The 16288-nt window shown below is 47.5% G+C and overlaps 1 protein-coding gene across 1 annotated transcript in view; it reads left to right on the top strand.

Annotated features, from left to right (window-relative positions):
• SPATS2 (spermatogenesis associated serine rich 2) overlaps positions 1–7533 on the top strand; it is a 136841-nt gene extending 129308 nt beyond the window's left edge. The window contains 6 exon segments of the mRNA XM_032645176.1: positions 587–696; positions 3423–3525; positions 4711–4925; positions 6112–6228; positions 6231–6302; positions 6304–7533. Coding sequence (XP_032501067.1) covers positions 587–696; positions 3423–3525; positions 4711–4925; positions 6112–6228; positions 6231–6302; positions 6304–6411 — 725 coding nt within the window. The 3' untranslated portion in view covers positions 6412–7533.
• Positions 7534–16288: the final 8755 nt, after the last annotated feature.

Raw genomic sequence — 16288 nt, 5'->3', positions numbered from 1 at the left:
GTTGTATATCCACATAGTAGAATACTAGGTGGCTATTAAACAGAGTGAGGGGAATCCAATGTATAACTAAGGAATGAACTTCAAGACATAGTAAGTAAAAATAGCGAAGGTAAAGGAGGGACCATTGTGAGGGGAAAAAAGAGAGAGCGAGATTGTATATGCAGAGAGTATAATGGAAAGTATACATAAGAAATTGTTACCAGTGGTTTCCTCTGGAAGTCAGAACTAGGAGGGACAGTTTTATTTTTCATTTTATACCCATTTATTCTAGATGTATTCTTTACCTTGTGCATATTTTTGTTTTAATTTATATGCATCTTGATAAAATTTTTTTTAAGTGGGAAGAGGAGAAAGAGAAATGACAAGTGATGTATGAGTCTTTATGATTCATAAAAAGCATTTACCATGTAAACTGCCTTCAGAGTCCCTCAAGAAGGTGGAAACTGGACCTTTGGTATTTTCACTTTCTGGATGGGTGGGCAGCTAAGCCTTTGGCCGTCCAAGTACATACTGCAAGACCTGTACTTCTAGTTCTTCCTTGTCCTATTTAGCAGACCATAAGAGTCATACTCCCTTTCCTCTACAGTGGAAATTTTGCTCAGCCGTCAGAAGAAAGCCGAACTTCTAAAGAAGATGACTGACGTGGCTGTTCGGATGTCAGAGGAGCAGTTGGTTGAACTCAGAGCTGATATCAAGGTAGAACCTCCTTCTCCTTTCTGCCTTTCTTCTTACCCTCAGGGACTAAAGTAGCAAATCTCCATAATTCATGGCTGTAGCTAATACATTTAACTCATGATCTCCTCTTCCCAAACCTGGCCCTTTTCCTGGCCCTTTCCCTTTCTCTGTAAATGGTACTGTCATCTATCCAGTGTCCAAGCTGGAAACCTTAGGGAATTTCTCCTTTTCCCACAGTTCCGTCTATCAGCAGACCCTGTCCCTTTGACCTTCTGCGAAATCTCGGATCTGACCTTTTCCCTTTGTCTCCACCACCACCATCATGATCAAGCTACAGTGATCTCTTGCTTGGACTTTGTGGTAGCCTCCTAACTGATTCCACTCCTCCTCTTTGTCACTGCCCTGGCCTCCCCACCCTTTCATATCTGTCCCTCACATTACAGAACCTACTTCAAACTTCCCGTTGCTTTCAGGATAGGCTATAATCCTAAACGGCCTGCAGGGCTCTGTATGGTCTGGCCCTGCTGCCGTGCTTTGCACAGCATCCCCCTTGTCCCCTCTGCTCCAGCCATACTCGCTCTCCTTTCCACAGACATACCCTGTTCCCTCCTGTGAGGGCTGCTGCACATGCTTTTCCATCTGTCCAGAACATTCTTTTCCCTCCCCCGCCACTCCCAGCACGCACCTCACTCCTGACCTCATCCTTCCTGACTTTCCTGACGTGTCCCCCCTGTTTGTGCCTTCCTAGCACACTTATAATTGTATGTACATTTGATTAATCTGCCTTTCCCACTCGATAGTGAACTTTACAGTGACAGGAACTGCTGTGTCTCCAGTGCCCTGGCACAATGCCTTGGTGCATAGGAGGTGTTCAGTAGATAGTTAAATAGTTGGTTGGTCAATTCTGATTTTATAAGAGAAAAATGAGCAATTTGAGGTGTTGATTATATTGTAAACTGTTCATAAAGATTACTTGGATTCCACACTCAGATGTTTTAAATTCTTGCATAAAGAACAGTGTTTCTGAGACTAAGATGGGAACCTGAGAGAGGTTGGGTTATTCATGGGTAGTTGTGGACACTGACGTTCTATTTAATTGTTTCTAAACTGTGAACTGTATGGCCTTCTCTGCTCCTGTGCCCTAACTCTGCTCTTTCTGAACATGTGAGATTTATTGCCATATTTAAGAGGAATACATGCTGGGGAGGCTATATAACAGCCTTTGTAAAATAAAAGCATAGATGGAAGATCATCTGAGACCTTACAGGCATCCCTGTTACCATCCTGACCCAGTCTTTCACACAAACCTATGTCGCGTTATTATTCTCTCACTTCTTTCCCTTAGGCTATATTGGGGAGAAATAGTGAAACCAACAATGCAAGTTTTAAATTACCAGTTTCTGATTAACTAAGACTATATTGCTAAATTATATAGAAAGTCTTCCTCGCACTGATGCCAGTCAGTCTCATTCAACTATCTGGGAGAAGCCAGAAACCCCTTTGGAATTAGATAAGAATTCTGGCTCTCACAGGCGTCATCTGTTCCCCTTCCCACGTGGTTGAAGAGCTGCTAGAAATATTTCTGCAGGCTGACTAAGGATCTGTTTCTCTCCACGTTTTCAGTGTACTGAAGTGGGTGCTGTGCAACTTAAATGTCTTATTTCCAGATCATTTTATTTCCGTCATTCCTGTTATGTCTTTGGCTCAGGAAACCCTAGAATGTGTTTCAGAATTAATCTCAGACTGATATTACATGTCTGAAGCCTTTGTTACAGAGATTCTTGTGCTTTCCTAAGTCACAGTATACTCTGAAGCTTTAGGACTTCAAGTCCCAGAGGTAATTTTTATTTCTCCTCTCCCGTTTATGGCTTCTAGGTGCACCCCGAGGATTCTGATGCACTTGATTCTACCCCTTGAAAATCCAAAGTGGAATTAGGCCACCCCCAGTTAGAGGACCACGCTGAGTTCAGTTCTTCTGAATTATATCTAGGCCTTTAACTTTTCTTTCTTACTCTCTTGTACGTCTGAAAAAATGATTCCAGACTACCTTAGAAATTGTTTATTGAAATAGACCCCCAGAAGCACTTCATTCCTGACATGTTTCTAGCCCCACTATTTCTATAGTATAGTTAGTTTTTGACCCAAGGGGATGGTTACTTCTCAGCTCAGTCTGCTTAAAAGGATTAAATTACTTGCAGCACAAACTCTTCTCATTTGCAAAGCTGACTTTTCACATGAATGATTTTCCATCTCAAAAAATTGTTCCTATTACAAGGACTAAAAAAATCCTACTTTATAAAGCGGTGAAGTGGGTTTACTAAGGAAGTTTATATTAGAGAACACCGAATCATCTATTTAAATTAAGGAATCATTGTTGTAACTTATGAGCATTTCTGCTGCCTCTGCCTGTGTATAAAATGGAACAATGGGGAGAGTAGCTAACAGTGGAGAGAAAGGTGGTCCTCCATCATGAGTTCCTTCTTTCTCCAGAGTTTCTCTTGATTTACACCTAATGACCATTAGCATTTCATAAAGCTCCCAAATGGACTTATCTTTGGGCCCTTAAGGAAAATGACTGAATTTTGTCAATCACCCAGCATTGGTAATACGATGGCCATGTATGTAATGAACTTTGAAGCACAAAAAGAAAACAATTGAAAGTAATTGTTTCATCTGTTTATAGCAAGCTATAAATGCCACATATATTGTTTGTCTCACCTGGAGGCTTTTCTTTGTCTTTTCTCCAGCACTTTGTTAGTGAACGTAAATATGATGAGGATCTGGGACGAGTGGCCCGATTCACCTGTGATGTAGAGACCCTGAAGAAGAACATAGATTCATTTGGACAAGGTGAGGTGCTGAGAGATTCGGGGCGCCGGAGACGGTGATGAGAAGACCACCCTCTACTAACTAGAAACTGAAGTGCCGATTGGCTTCTCCCCTGATTCTTACTCAGTCCCTCTTGGGTTTTGGTTGGTTTGCTTGTTTTTATGAAAAGGAACTCTGAGATACTTAATAAGTCAGTGGGCACAGATGCTTTGAGCTCTGAGGATAGGCATTTTCCAGCTCCCTAAATTTGCGGTCATAGTTTTTCATCATGTCCTGCTGAGCTGAGAGGGGTTTGGTATATAGTATAAAGATCATGGGGCCCTGGAGTCAGATCAAGTTTGAATCCTTGCCTCTGCACTCTACATTGGGCCGCTCATTTTACTCCTCGGTGGAGATAACAATACCTGCTTGGCCTGGCGCATAATAGGTGTGTGTGGAGGCAGGGCACCGTGGTGCCTCTGTGTTGAGAGCCTGTAGCGACACATCGGTCAAACCCAGACCCCGAGCTTGGCTCCTACGTTCTTTCTGTCTCGGTGTGAAAGTGAAATAAATGTTGGACCTAGGGCAGTGATTGTGAGTTCAACATTAGCCCAGGCTTAAAGCCAAGGAAAAACATCTGTGGGGTACTTTTAGACCGTTGAATTCTGACAAAACTTGAATTGAAAATATTAGTATTTTTCAGCTAGATTGATATTTTGAATTTGGAGTTATTTTTGCAGAAAGAGCCTTGGGAAGATAGATATTTGTTGTAAAGACTAGTTCTGTTCATATGTAACTCATCTTGCCTCATTCAAATTTTTAAAAAAGAATTTGGCTTTTTATTTAACTTTTTCTTTCTTTTTGAAGTCTGTACTTTAGAATGTTCCTTGCATAGGAAAGCGAACATATGGCCCGTACTATTGTTCCTAGGCTTAGTCAGCCACTGGAGCCAAAGCCAGGAGTTTAGGTGGTAGGAAACGCCAAGAAGTCATTAGTTGGTGGGGGGATGGGCCACTTACAAAGCGGTGGGGATTTGGCAGGAGTGGAGGAAGAGGGCAGAAGGGAGATTTTCCTTCCCGTTACCTATTTATAAGCTTATCTTTACAAATACTCAGATAGACAGTCCTTTATCCTAAATGGCTCATTGTGAGATGGAGAAATAGGGAATACGTTACCCACCATGCTCTTCTATCGTCTGACCACATATCGCTCGCATTTCTGTCTCAGTGTCTCATCCAAAGAACAGCTATTCAACCAGATCTCGATGTAGCTCGGTGACGTCTGTGTCTTTGAGTAGCCCGTGTGATGCCTCTGCTGCTTCCTCTTCCACCTGTGCCTCTGCTCCCAGCCTTACAAGCGCTAACAAGAAAAACTCGGCACCGGGGGAGACTCCTGCAACCACAGCAAACTCCAGTGGCCGGCCCTACCAGCCCCATCGAGAGGTAACCTAGCTTCCACACTGAGCAACTTACGAAGAAATGCTGCCAGGCTGTCACAGCTTCAACACGGACAGCTCAGTACATTACCTTCCTCTCTTTATGCCCATTCCACACCTATTTTGAATCCCTCCAGCCTCAGTTATTTCCAGAGAAAGCATTTGGTATGTATGTTCCAAATCACCAGCCAGTTTAGATTTCCTGTCGCCAAGACTGCTGACTTTCTGATGTTGGCAGTGATCCTAGCTTTGTAGGTAGTAGTATATTGCTTGGTAATTGGTCACACTGGGAGTCATGTACCCATCTTGAAGTAGAAAAGCACCACTAGAAAGTTGAAGTATAATCCATAGTTTCTTTTCCTTGGGTTGTTGTTTTTGTTTTGTTTTGTTTTGTTTTTTTGCGGTACGCGAGCCTCTCACTGTTGTGGCCTCTCCCGTCGCGGAGCACAGGCTCCGGACGCGCAGGCTCAGCGGCCATGGCTCACGGGCCCAGCCATTCCGCGGCATGTAGGATCTTCCCGGACCGGGGCACGAACCCGCGTCCCCTGCATCGGCAGGCAGACTCTCAACCACTGCGCCACCAGGGAAGCCCCTTTTCCTTGGCTTGAAGGAGATACATAAGAGCAGTCCAAGGCAGTGCTGTCAGTAATTCTTCAGACTGGTATTACATTGGAATTGGAGGACAAAAATAAAATCGTATGCCATACGCTTTCTGGGTTGTAATGTGAAAGGTATGTTAAATATCACAGCAGCGTCATTTAATCTGTGGTTCACGATATACAGCAGAGTAGATCATATGATGTTTGTTTTATTATTCCAGATGTTCATTATCTTTACAAATGGCTTATGATCTACAGAATTCAGACGCGTGATAAGATACTTGCCCAACTGAGGGCTTGTAACAACCTCAGAGGATGCGCTTTCTTCCTTTTCTGCCCGGCTGAAGAAAAGCTCTTCAGTGGAGAAGAGCATAGGGGTGAAAGGCAGGGGGTGAATAGTGAATGATTTATTAATTCTGATTAGTGTCTAGATTGGATTGGCTGATCAAACTCTGTGGGTTTTAAGAGAGAACTGAGTCCCAAGCCTGGGATACCACTCTTAGGCTTTCAGAATACTCCTCAATAAACTGAACTGGAGCAAACGGGGTGCCCTGACGCCACAGTGCTCTGAACATTGTCTTCTTTTATCCTTAGGTATTGCCGGGGAACAGACGCGGAGGACAAGGCTACAGCCACAAGGCCCAAAGTCCAATGACCCCACGAACCAAGGCACGACAGTACAGTGGGGGTCGTTACAGAAACAGCTCGTGGGTATTCATCCTGGTTCCAGGTACCAGAGCGCTCCATCCCAGGCGCCAGGAAACACTAGTGAACGGGGCCAGACCTCACTCTGCAGGGACCAGTGGAATTGGAGCCAGCATGGAGCCCGCCCACCCAAGTCCTCATCTCAAAAAGGGGCTCCCCCAGCGCAAACCCAGGACCATCTCAGACTGAAGCCTGTGAACTCTTGAGGGAGATTCAGCAGTGGCCTGTCTCTTCTATCCCACACATTCACCTTGGTAACTGGCACTTTAGGAAGCTTGTAGTTAGGTTTAATGACAGAAGTTGTGCGCCTTCACTTTTGATGCATTCTAAATATTTTGTGTTCTTCTCTCACTCATTTCCGCTTTTACCATTTTTTTTGGAAGGGAAGCCTGTTTTTTTTTTTTTCCCTTGACCTTTCCCAGTGATATGATTGATTCTGACTGTTCATTTCCCCCAGGAATCACCGGCACCTGTTGCCAGGTTGCCCAAGGATACGCAGTGTTCTTCCCGGTACCGCAGGCCTTTCAGGGGCCTGAAGAGGCCTTCCTCAGCAACCCGTGCTGTCCAGGCTTTCAGGAGGAGGTGGGTCAGGCAGCTGGTCTTGCTGCCTTTCCAGTCTAAGCAGAAGCCACACTTGCCAGTCAGGTTCCCTGTAAACAACAACGTGACCAAGGGAGGCAGTGAGGGGGTTGTGTACTGGCCTGGATTAGCCAGAGAAGGGGAAACTGAATGGGTGAAAAGGAAAGAACACTAGGAAACATTTGAGAATCTGCCTGTGCTCCCAGAACGTGCCTGAGATTGACGCTCAGATCGGGGTTTCAGCCTCTTGCTTGGCACCGTAGCTTAGCCTGCAGTTTCTTCCAAATGCCCCAGCCTTGTTTCCTATTACCTTAGACTGCAAACCAGTCTAGGGAAGTCTATGGGAAAGTAGCATTTAATTAAAGGAAAAAAAAAGTCTTTCTTCGTTTCAGTGTTTGAAGATTTTTGTTGTTGTTCCTCCTCTTTTCCTGTTCCTATTCTGGAGCCTGAACCAAATTTATGCAATATAATTTTGTGTTAATCTAAGGTGTTTAACCATCAAAAATTGCCTCTGTCAATCTTTAGAGTTTGAATAAATAAAAACAACTGCATAACGCGTCCCACGTTGTTTCACAGCAAGGACGTGACTTCATTTCATTATCCTCTTTTTCTTTGGGCCCATGGGGTAGAAGTCACTCGAACGCTTTGTTCGGGGCTTAAATGAGGGTGTCCAATTCCTAAGTCATTTGTCCACTGCTTACCTTCAGAACCAAATTAAATGTAAAAGCCAGGATGAGCAGATGCAGCGGTTCCTCTTGGGAAAGGTCTGTAGGAGAGGAAATGGTGACTTTCCGAAGGAGAGCCTACCAGTTCAGAAAAACCCACAGCTGCCAACAGCTCACCCAGGCAACCGAAGGTTCTGTCCACACACCCTGTCTTCCAATGCCTGTCCCTTCACAGAGTAGTGGATATCACAATGTAACGGGGTTCCTGCATGTAGCAGGCGGTGCTGGTGCAGAGTGCCACACCCACCCCAGCCTCTATGATTTAATAACAGCAGAGCTTTTCTTCCCAGCAATTTGTTCTCCCAAGGCTGAAGCCCAGGCTGTAAGGTGGCAGTGGGTGCAGAACACTTAGCTGCCTCAGGGCTTCCCCTAGCTCTTTGGCTGAAGATGAGCTGCCAGGGTTCAGGTTGGCTGCACAGACTGAGAAAGAAAGAGAGAAAAAGAGTGTGTGTGTGTGTGTGTGTGTGTGTGTGTGTGTGTGTGTGTGTGTCTTTCAGTAAAGAAAACAATAGTCAAGGAGTACTAGGAAGCCATTTTCTAAGGGGCTGGCCACCTCATTTGGGGGAATTTATCCAACATCACCATCAGCCTGCGGTATCAGGAAAAAGCCCTGCTCTTCTGATTAATTGCTTACCTACACTGTATAGGAAATCCAGAGATTGAAGTGGCCTTGAAGGATTATGAGGTCTATGCCCGTATCCAGGCAAGACTGTATTTAACCACACTGAACAGATGGGAAGCCACATGTTTGTCAAAACTGCCTTGAAGCTGAAGTTAAAATCTCCTTATAGAAAAAATATTTGAAGACTTTTCTATGACCACAAAAAGTTTGAAAATTATGACTTTTTTTTTACACATTGTTTTAATTACAAAAGTAGCATTTAAAATATCAAATAATACAGAAATATAAAAGGAAAAAGTTAGTTTTCCACTTTTTCATTCTGTTTCTCAGGGTAATAACTGTTAATAATTTGGCATATATCCTTATAAAACCTTTTCAAAGCATATATGTGCTTATACACATAGATATGTAGGCTCTTTTAAAAATAAATTTATTTATTTTGGCTGTGTTTGGCTCTTCCTTGCGGTATGCAGGCTTCTCACTGCGGTGGCTTCTCTTTTTGTGGAGCACGGCCTCTAGGTGTGTGGGCTTCAGTAGTTGTGGCACATGGGCTCAGCAGTTGTGGCTCGCAGGCTGTAGAGCACAGGCTCAGTAGCTGTGGCGCACAGGGGCTTAGTTGCTCCGCGGCATGTGGCGTCCCAGACCAGGGCTCGGACCTGTGTCCCCTGCCTTGGCAGGCGGATTCCCAACCATTGCACCACCAGGGGAGCCTGATATATAGGCTTTTAATTTTTTGTTTTGTTTTTTACAAAAAAGGGAGCATACTATATGCATTCTACAATCCTTTTTTTAGATATGTCTAAACCATAATTCATTTAGGATCTCACGTTGTAGATATTCTCCTAAATTTGCCATTGACTTTCTTCAGTGAAGGAGAAGTGAGATTTACCTTAAGTTTGAACTGTGGCAGCTCATTCTTTGCTCCCCACAACAGCTCTTCCTTCCAAGAGGAGGGAGGCTCTGTACCCTGGGCAGTTCCCGCTGTGTGTTCAGAGAGAACCTTCCTAACCATCATTTCTCCTTCCCTTTCCATTTCCTCTTAGAGATCAATGTCCTGTCCTTTCCCAGCCTAAGAGATAAGATTGAAACTTCAGGTTTACCTTTGTCAGTTTATTATGTGCCACTTGAGAGAGAAAATTTAACTTAGCATGGCGTCATTATGAACATCAAATATTCGTAGGCCCCTTATTTGCGGCAGTTTTTTAAATTCACTTTTTAAAAAAGTAATACAGGCTAATTTTTTTTAAGGTACAAAAGGATACATGATGTGAAAGTGAAAAATACTTCCCTACCTTGTCCCACTCCCTAGAAGAAATCACTGATGAGTTTCTTGTTTATCTTTTCACAAATTTTCTAAATCCAAACATGCAAATATGTTTTTTCTTTCTTTTACATAAATGGAAATTATATTATGCATATTCCTAAGCAATTTGCTTTTTTTTTTAAACTCGTCCTCACTTTTTATAACTAGTTTTGTTTGGTTTGAAGAAAAATCAATATATGTAAATGGTTTTAAAAAAAAATAGTTCAAAAGGCTATATGATGAAAAGTAAGCCTCCATCCCACTCTGGACTATTTATTCCGTCCCCAGAGGCAACCACTGTTAAGTTTCTTCTTTATCCCTCCAGAGGTTTTTCTATATTTATATACATATATCAGAAGAATGTATGCTGCTTAGACCTCTTTCCATGTCAGTATACATAAATGTACCTTGTTCTTTCTATGGCTGCATAGTATCCCATTGTATAAATTTATCATAATTAGTTTTACCAGTCCCTCATGATGATTTTCAGTTTTTTGCTATTATATGTATTGATGAAATGAGCATATTTCATCAATATATTACATACATCACTCATTACATGTGAGAGTGTACCTTTAGGATCAATTCCTAGGAGTGGAATTGTTGGATCATACAGGTATTGATAAAGTACTCTTACAGGGTGCATGGATTCTCACCAACAGTGTTTGGGGAGTGCTTTGTACAGCTGCTGAGCTGGAAGCTAAGGAGAGATAAAGATAACTAAAACACAGCCCTCTGTGGGGCTGATAAACTAGTTTGGGGCAACTGGCACAGATAAAAGAGTACAAGGTAATAGTATTAGCATGAAAGAGCCTTACTGTCTTCTGTGAGTATAATGAGAAGCACTGCTCTCAGGGCCTGTGCTTGAACTTGAACCATACCAGCGGTGATCAGGCATTTGCTCAGTGGTTTATAGACAGGGTGACCTGGTATTTCAGAATCCCATACCAGGGTACAGTCTTGTGAGTAGGAATATATGTATGGGGAACAACAGGATAAACTACTTAGGTTGGGAGTGGCCTAGAAAAGCCAGGACACATGGTTAATCAATCTGTGAACCTCTGCTTTGGAGAAGGTCAGTAGAGTAATGGCTTGTTGCCCTTGGAAATCCTACCATTTGACCTAACAAAATGAGGGTTTTGTCTTGCCTGATCTACAGGATTCATCCCGCCTGGAGAGGATTATATGCATATGGAAGCATACTTAATGGAAGAAATGGGTATCCGAAGTGGCACGTTTGGAGGTCAGCAACTGATACAAGGAGCTGTTTGTCACTGTTTTAAACCAGTTCAGAGCACCAGACCATAATGCTGGTAGCAGAACATCATACCTTAAAGTCAGCCGAGCTGGACTTCTGGTGGCTTTAGCCACCTGCGTACATTCTTTGCTTCAAACACTGAGGCACCGTGCCTCAGTGAGTTCTGAGGCAAAGATAAATGGTTCCAGCTCTTTCCTCAACCCCTTTGCAGGTGAAGGAACTAGAGCTTTTAGAGCTCAGCAGTGGCTGGTGGCTGGGCAGTGTAGTAGTAGTAGAAAGACCCTGGACTTTTGAGACCAATACTTGGATTTTAATTCTGGCTTCACAACTTGGTAGCTATGTGACCAACTAACCTTGGGCAAATAACGTAACATCTTTGAACCTCTTCTTGAACTGGGAAGTGGAGACTGGTAACTACTTCATGGAGTGGTAAGGTAGGTATCAAGCAGGTGCTGAGAACAGTACCCTGGTGTCCAAGCTAACCTGTGATCTAGTTCAACGTTCACTCACCATAACTCCTTTACTTTCTGTCTCTCGTGCCCTGTTAAAAAGTGCATGAAAGACTTCCCTGATCTCCAGCCTTACAGACCTAATTAACCAAAAATAAAAATAAAAAATAACCCCAAAATAACCAAAAAAATAGAAAATAGAACCAGAAATTAACCAAAAATAAAAAAGTAATACTTCAGTCACCCTATCCCTGCTGCAGCTTTTCTCCTCTGAGTGCAAATCCCCCCAGCATGGTGAGCTCTGTGCCCTCGTGTCCTGACAACTGTCAGGAAGGCCCACCCCCACTCCCGTTTCTGAGCTCTCTGGGTGGCACAGGCCAGATGCTGACGGCACCAACATGGGCAAACAGGGAGCAAGGCTGTGGCAGAGTCCGAGGAGAGCCAGGGAACATCGTTTCCATACAGGTACTGAGGGAATTTTGTTACTAGTCTGTGACTCCCTACCAAGGGGAACCGCTATCTGAAGATTTTTCTGGGTGAGGAAACTCACCCACCATCACCACCACCAGCAAAAAACTGTTCTCCAGCCCCCCCGCCCCGCCCGCCCCTTCACAGCCGTCAAAACAGCAGGAACAAATACCACCCACTCTGATTCCCCAGGGAGAAGTCAGGTCTCCTTTTATGTGTCTCTTCAACTTAACCCAGTTAGGACTTTCTCTGTAACTAGATTTCAGACAAACCCGTTTTCTGGTGCTGCTAGAACACGCAGGTTGAGAGACTGAGAAGATTTCTCAGACTCCCTCCCTTGCTGACTGCAGGCAGGACTGGTAAACTGGCCTTCCGGCAGGCGGGGCCCACGGGTCGACTGCAGGGTATCCCCACGGCCTGAAGTCCTGTGGCTGTTCACAGTGGGCACTCATCAAATGACCATACCATCCCCTTTTAATAGGCTGTTTACCGAAGGATAGGACAAGGCACCCCAGCGTTGTGGCGCGGGTAGCAAACTGCTGTCAACCTAGTTAACTCCCGGTTCAGATCTCTTTCCCTCCACTTAACTAGCCATGCGATATACAATAGCTTATCCAGGATTCCCTTTTAGAAAGTTTACCTGTGGTTTCCTCACACTAGCTAGGATCCTCCACTAAAAGAAAAGGGATGGCCTAGAATGAGACAGCTGAGGGGCGGCCAAGTACTGGAAGCCCTCAGAGTATTCCAAAAGTTGTTGTTTGTTTTTGGTGGGAATGGGGAACCTTCAGCGAGACTTCATGCTGAGCTCATTTCTGGGGTCCCAGCACCCAGGGGCAGGACAAGTGCTCAGGGGGACTCTCAGTACAATCACAACCACTTACTAAGCTCATCTCACTCTCTCCACAATCCCCTGAGAAAGGATCATTTCACAAATGAAGGAACTAATGCTCTTCGAGATGAGCGCCCGTCCCCCATCCCTGCCCAGGGTCACACAGTGGCAGAGCTAGAATTGAAACCTAGACTAGTTTGACTTGAGAGCCTGAGATTCCCCACCACACCACACAGCCTGAGAAGGAGAGACAGACCTGGGGACCTCCAGGAATGAGGGTGGAGAGAGTAGGAAGAGGAGAGGAGACGGGAGGGGCCCTGGACTCTGTTCCTCGACAGCCACCTGTTCTCACCGGCTGCACACAGCAACTGACTCCGCCTGCACTTGGGAGGGGGGCTTTTTCCATCTTTTGTGTCTCGAGCGGTTGTTTCCTCGCTTTGCTCTTCCCTCCTCTCTCTCCTTGTTCCTTTTGTAGATAATACTCCCACAGGCCTCCCACGGCAGCTCCAAAATGCAGCCTCCTGAGTTTCTCCTTGTTGACAATGGCTCTGAGCTATCTCTGAACAGGGCTCCTTCTCAACCTTCCCTTCCCTGTGACTCCCCACTGTGGCCAGTGAGTCAAGAACTGGGGAAAGGGGAGAGGAAGAGGAGATTATAGTGGGGAGCCCAGTGGCCCCTAACCTCCCCACACACACCCTGCCGTGCCCTGTTGTCTTCACGCGCGTGTGTGTGTGTGCGCGCGTATGCGTGCGTGCATAGGGGGTGGGTGCAGGGGTTGTGGGGGTGGAAGGAGGAGGCAAGGAACTCACCATAAGCCAGGTCTGGCAGGAAGACCTGAGGAACTAGGTAAAGTGAAAGAGTGAAGTGGGTTGAGATCTAGACACTCATCTAGACGGAAAAGGCACCTTAAATCAGGCCAGGCCAAAGCAAAGGGTCAGTGGCTGCATCTCTACCCCATACACACTTTCACACAAATTCTTTGAAGGGCAATGGGGGAAGCGGTTTAAAGCCCAAAACATTGCTGTTTCATTCTGTGATAAGAAGAGTGATCGTAACATTCAATAAACGTTAGTATATTTTCTTCTCCCAGAAATGGGGACCAGAGCACCAAAACAGTGACACAGGCATTGTGCCTGGAGCTTCTGGAGGAGGCAGTGCATCTTAACCTCTCCGCCTCAATGTTTTCACCTGTAAATTGGCAATTATAACAGTGACTACCTCACAGAGTTATGATAAAGGTTAACCGGATAATCCAAGGAAAGCACTTAGCACAGTGCTTTGACACCAAGTCGATCTCAGCTATGGTAATTCTTTGGGGCACCCCACGTATTCTGTCTATCTCCTGCTCACCCTGACCCAAAGCATATGGTTTGGCTTGATGTTCAAAACCAGCACTGGCGGATGAGCTTGAAGACTGAAAGTCTGAACACTTGGGCTTCCACGGGAGGGTCATCTGGATCTGATGCACACGCCAGATGACCAGTCCTTGTGAGTGCCACACAGCGAGCCTGGGGTTGTTTCTGAGTCCTCACAGTGGGAGCCAGCTATGCCGGAGTGAGGCAGATTCTGGACCTGGGGTTGGGAGTGTGTCAGGGTTGGAACCTTAGCCATTTACCACCTTGGTTACCTTGAGCGAGTCTCTCCTCTATCTCTGCCTCTGTTTACTCATTTGTGAGATGGAGAGTAAGTAGCATCTACTCTGCATATTTCACAGGGCTCCCATAAGCTTCAAAATCAGATAATATTTACATGTTGCAAATGTCACATGCTGTTCTAGATCCTTTAATCCACCTAACAACCCTCTGAGGTAGTTATTGTTCCCGTTTCACAGAGGAGAAAATTGAGTCACGCAAGGAAAATCACAACAGCGAGTGGCAGAACTATATTCGAACCTGGGTAAGTAGCCTGGTTCTCAAGTTGGGTGCTTTCCCTCATAGCCTCATCCTTTCTCTCAAGGTGAGCCGATTCCTAAACTGCACCCGCTCCTCAGCAGTGCGCTTGAACGTCGCCCGGAGGGGCAAAGATGAGCCGTTGGGGGAGGGGTTACCGTGCAGCCCTGGACCCATGTGAGAGGGTGGGACGCTGGGGACTGGGGGAGGGGGACGCTTCCTCTTCTTCCTGCCCAAGCACCAGCTCATTTTAATACAGGTGCCTGGGGCTTTGGCCCTTGTCACAGATGAGGGGTGGGTGGAGCGGGGGACACTCCTTCCTTTCCGATGCTGCTGACTACGGTTGTGTCTCCTAGAGGGGTGGGGGCGCTGAGCCTTCCGCATCACTCGTTCGGGAACAAATTGCTGTTTTGGCCACGGCGGTTCCTCTGGGCGCGGGCGGTAGCCGCGCTCGCTGGCAAATCGTGGGAGGGAGGAGGAGCGGCGCTGGCAACGCGAGGCTGCTGGGACCGACGCAGCGCTGGAGACCAGTGAGAGACTGCCGCCCAGGGCCGGCTCCGCACCGCCCGCCGGCCCCTCCTCCCCACCCCCTCGCTGGAGGTGGGGGTCCCTGCAGCCCCCGCTCCCTCTTCAGCGCAGAGCCTAGTTCTCTAGGACTAAAGGCGCTAGGGGCAGCGGAGACTCGGTCCTCTCATTCCCCGCCCGCAAAGACCCACTAGCGCGCGGTTAGGAAGTCTCCCCCAGCGTCTGACATCTACTGTACCCTGTCTGTATTTGCAACCTGACCCTTCAGTGCAGCCTGGGAGCGGCAAAGGGGGACAGAGAGAAACACAGGGGCGGGACAGAGAGAAACACAGGGGCAAGACAAAGGATCTGGGGCGCCCCCATCCCCACACACCCCATTTCCACTCTCCACCCCTCCACCTCCCGGGCACACACGGAGAGCGTCGTCTAAACCCTATTTCCAGGACTACCCACCCTCCTATTTCCTGGCAGCTCCAGCCAGCCGCGGCGTCGCTTAGTGACGGATCGATCCATTCCCTGGAGGGTCAAGTTGAGGCTAAGAAAGGCTTGGATGCCTAAAAGCTGGGTTTAAACCCCCTCCCCCAAATCTCCTTTTAGACTTCCCCTGCCCCAACCTCCGCCAACCACCGGTCTTCACCACCTCCACCTGCTGGCCCAGCCCCCTTTCCCATTACATTTTTCTTAGGGGAAATCTTCTAAACCACGCACCCCCAGCTCATCCCCCGCCTGAGCTCTCCTCAGGTCCCTCCGGGGGAGGAGAGGCTGCCAGGCTCTCTGAGAACCCCCATGCTGCAGAGAAAGACGCCTCGCCCCTGCGGCTGAGTCTGCCCGAGCGGGACCAGGCGCTCGCCCGTCGTTCTCCGAGGGGCGGGCGGGGCGGCTCGGGGTGGCCCGGGCGGCCTGCGTGGCGCGGGGAGGGAGGGAGGGCGCCGCTTCCCCTGCCCCCACGAGGTCCCGAGGGGAGGGGGGAATCCCTCGGCGGGAGGCCTGTCCCTTTAAGGAGGCAGCCCTGCCTGGGTGTGCCCCGTCTCCATGGTTACCCCGGTGCTGGCTGCGGGCGCCGGAGGGAGGGAGGGAGGCTGCCGCTTCTCCCCGACAGAAGGAGGTAGCTGCGGGGATCTGGTACCCAGCGGAGCCCGAGCCGGAGCCGACCCGCAGCCGAAACGGGAGCCGCTGCGGCAGCCACCTCGAGCCGAAGGTGCCGAGAGCACAGAGGGCGCGGAGCCAGGAGACCGGGAATCGTGGGCGGCCGGGGCGCGAGGAGCCGCGCGCCATGCTCCGGGCCCCGACGGCGGGGACGCCCCCTTGCGCGCGGGCGGCTGGCGGGACCTGCGAGTCCGGGGTGGGCATTGCCCCCCGACGGCTGCGCTAGGGGGCGCGGGGCCCGGCGGGGGGCGGCCGAGTTGGGCGCCCTCCCCC

The sequence above is a fragment of the Phocoena sinus genome, chromosome 10 (assembly GCF_008692025.1).
Source record: "Phocoena sinus isolate mPhoSin1 chromosome 10, mPhoSin1.pri, whole genome shotgun sequence".
Classification (NCBI taxonomy): Eukaryota; Metazoa; Chordata; class Mammalia; order Artiodactyla; family Phocoenidae; genus Phocoena; species Phocoena sinus.
This window is presented reverse-complemented; position numbering and strand designations above follow the sequence as displayed.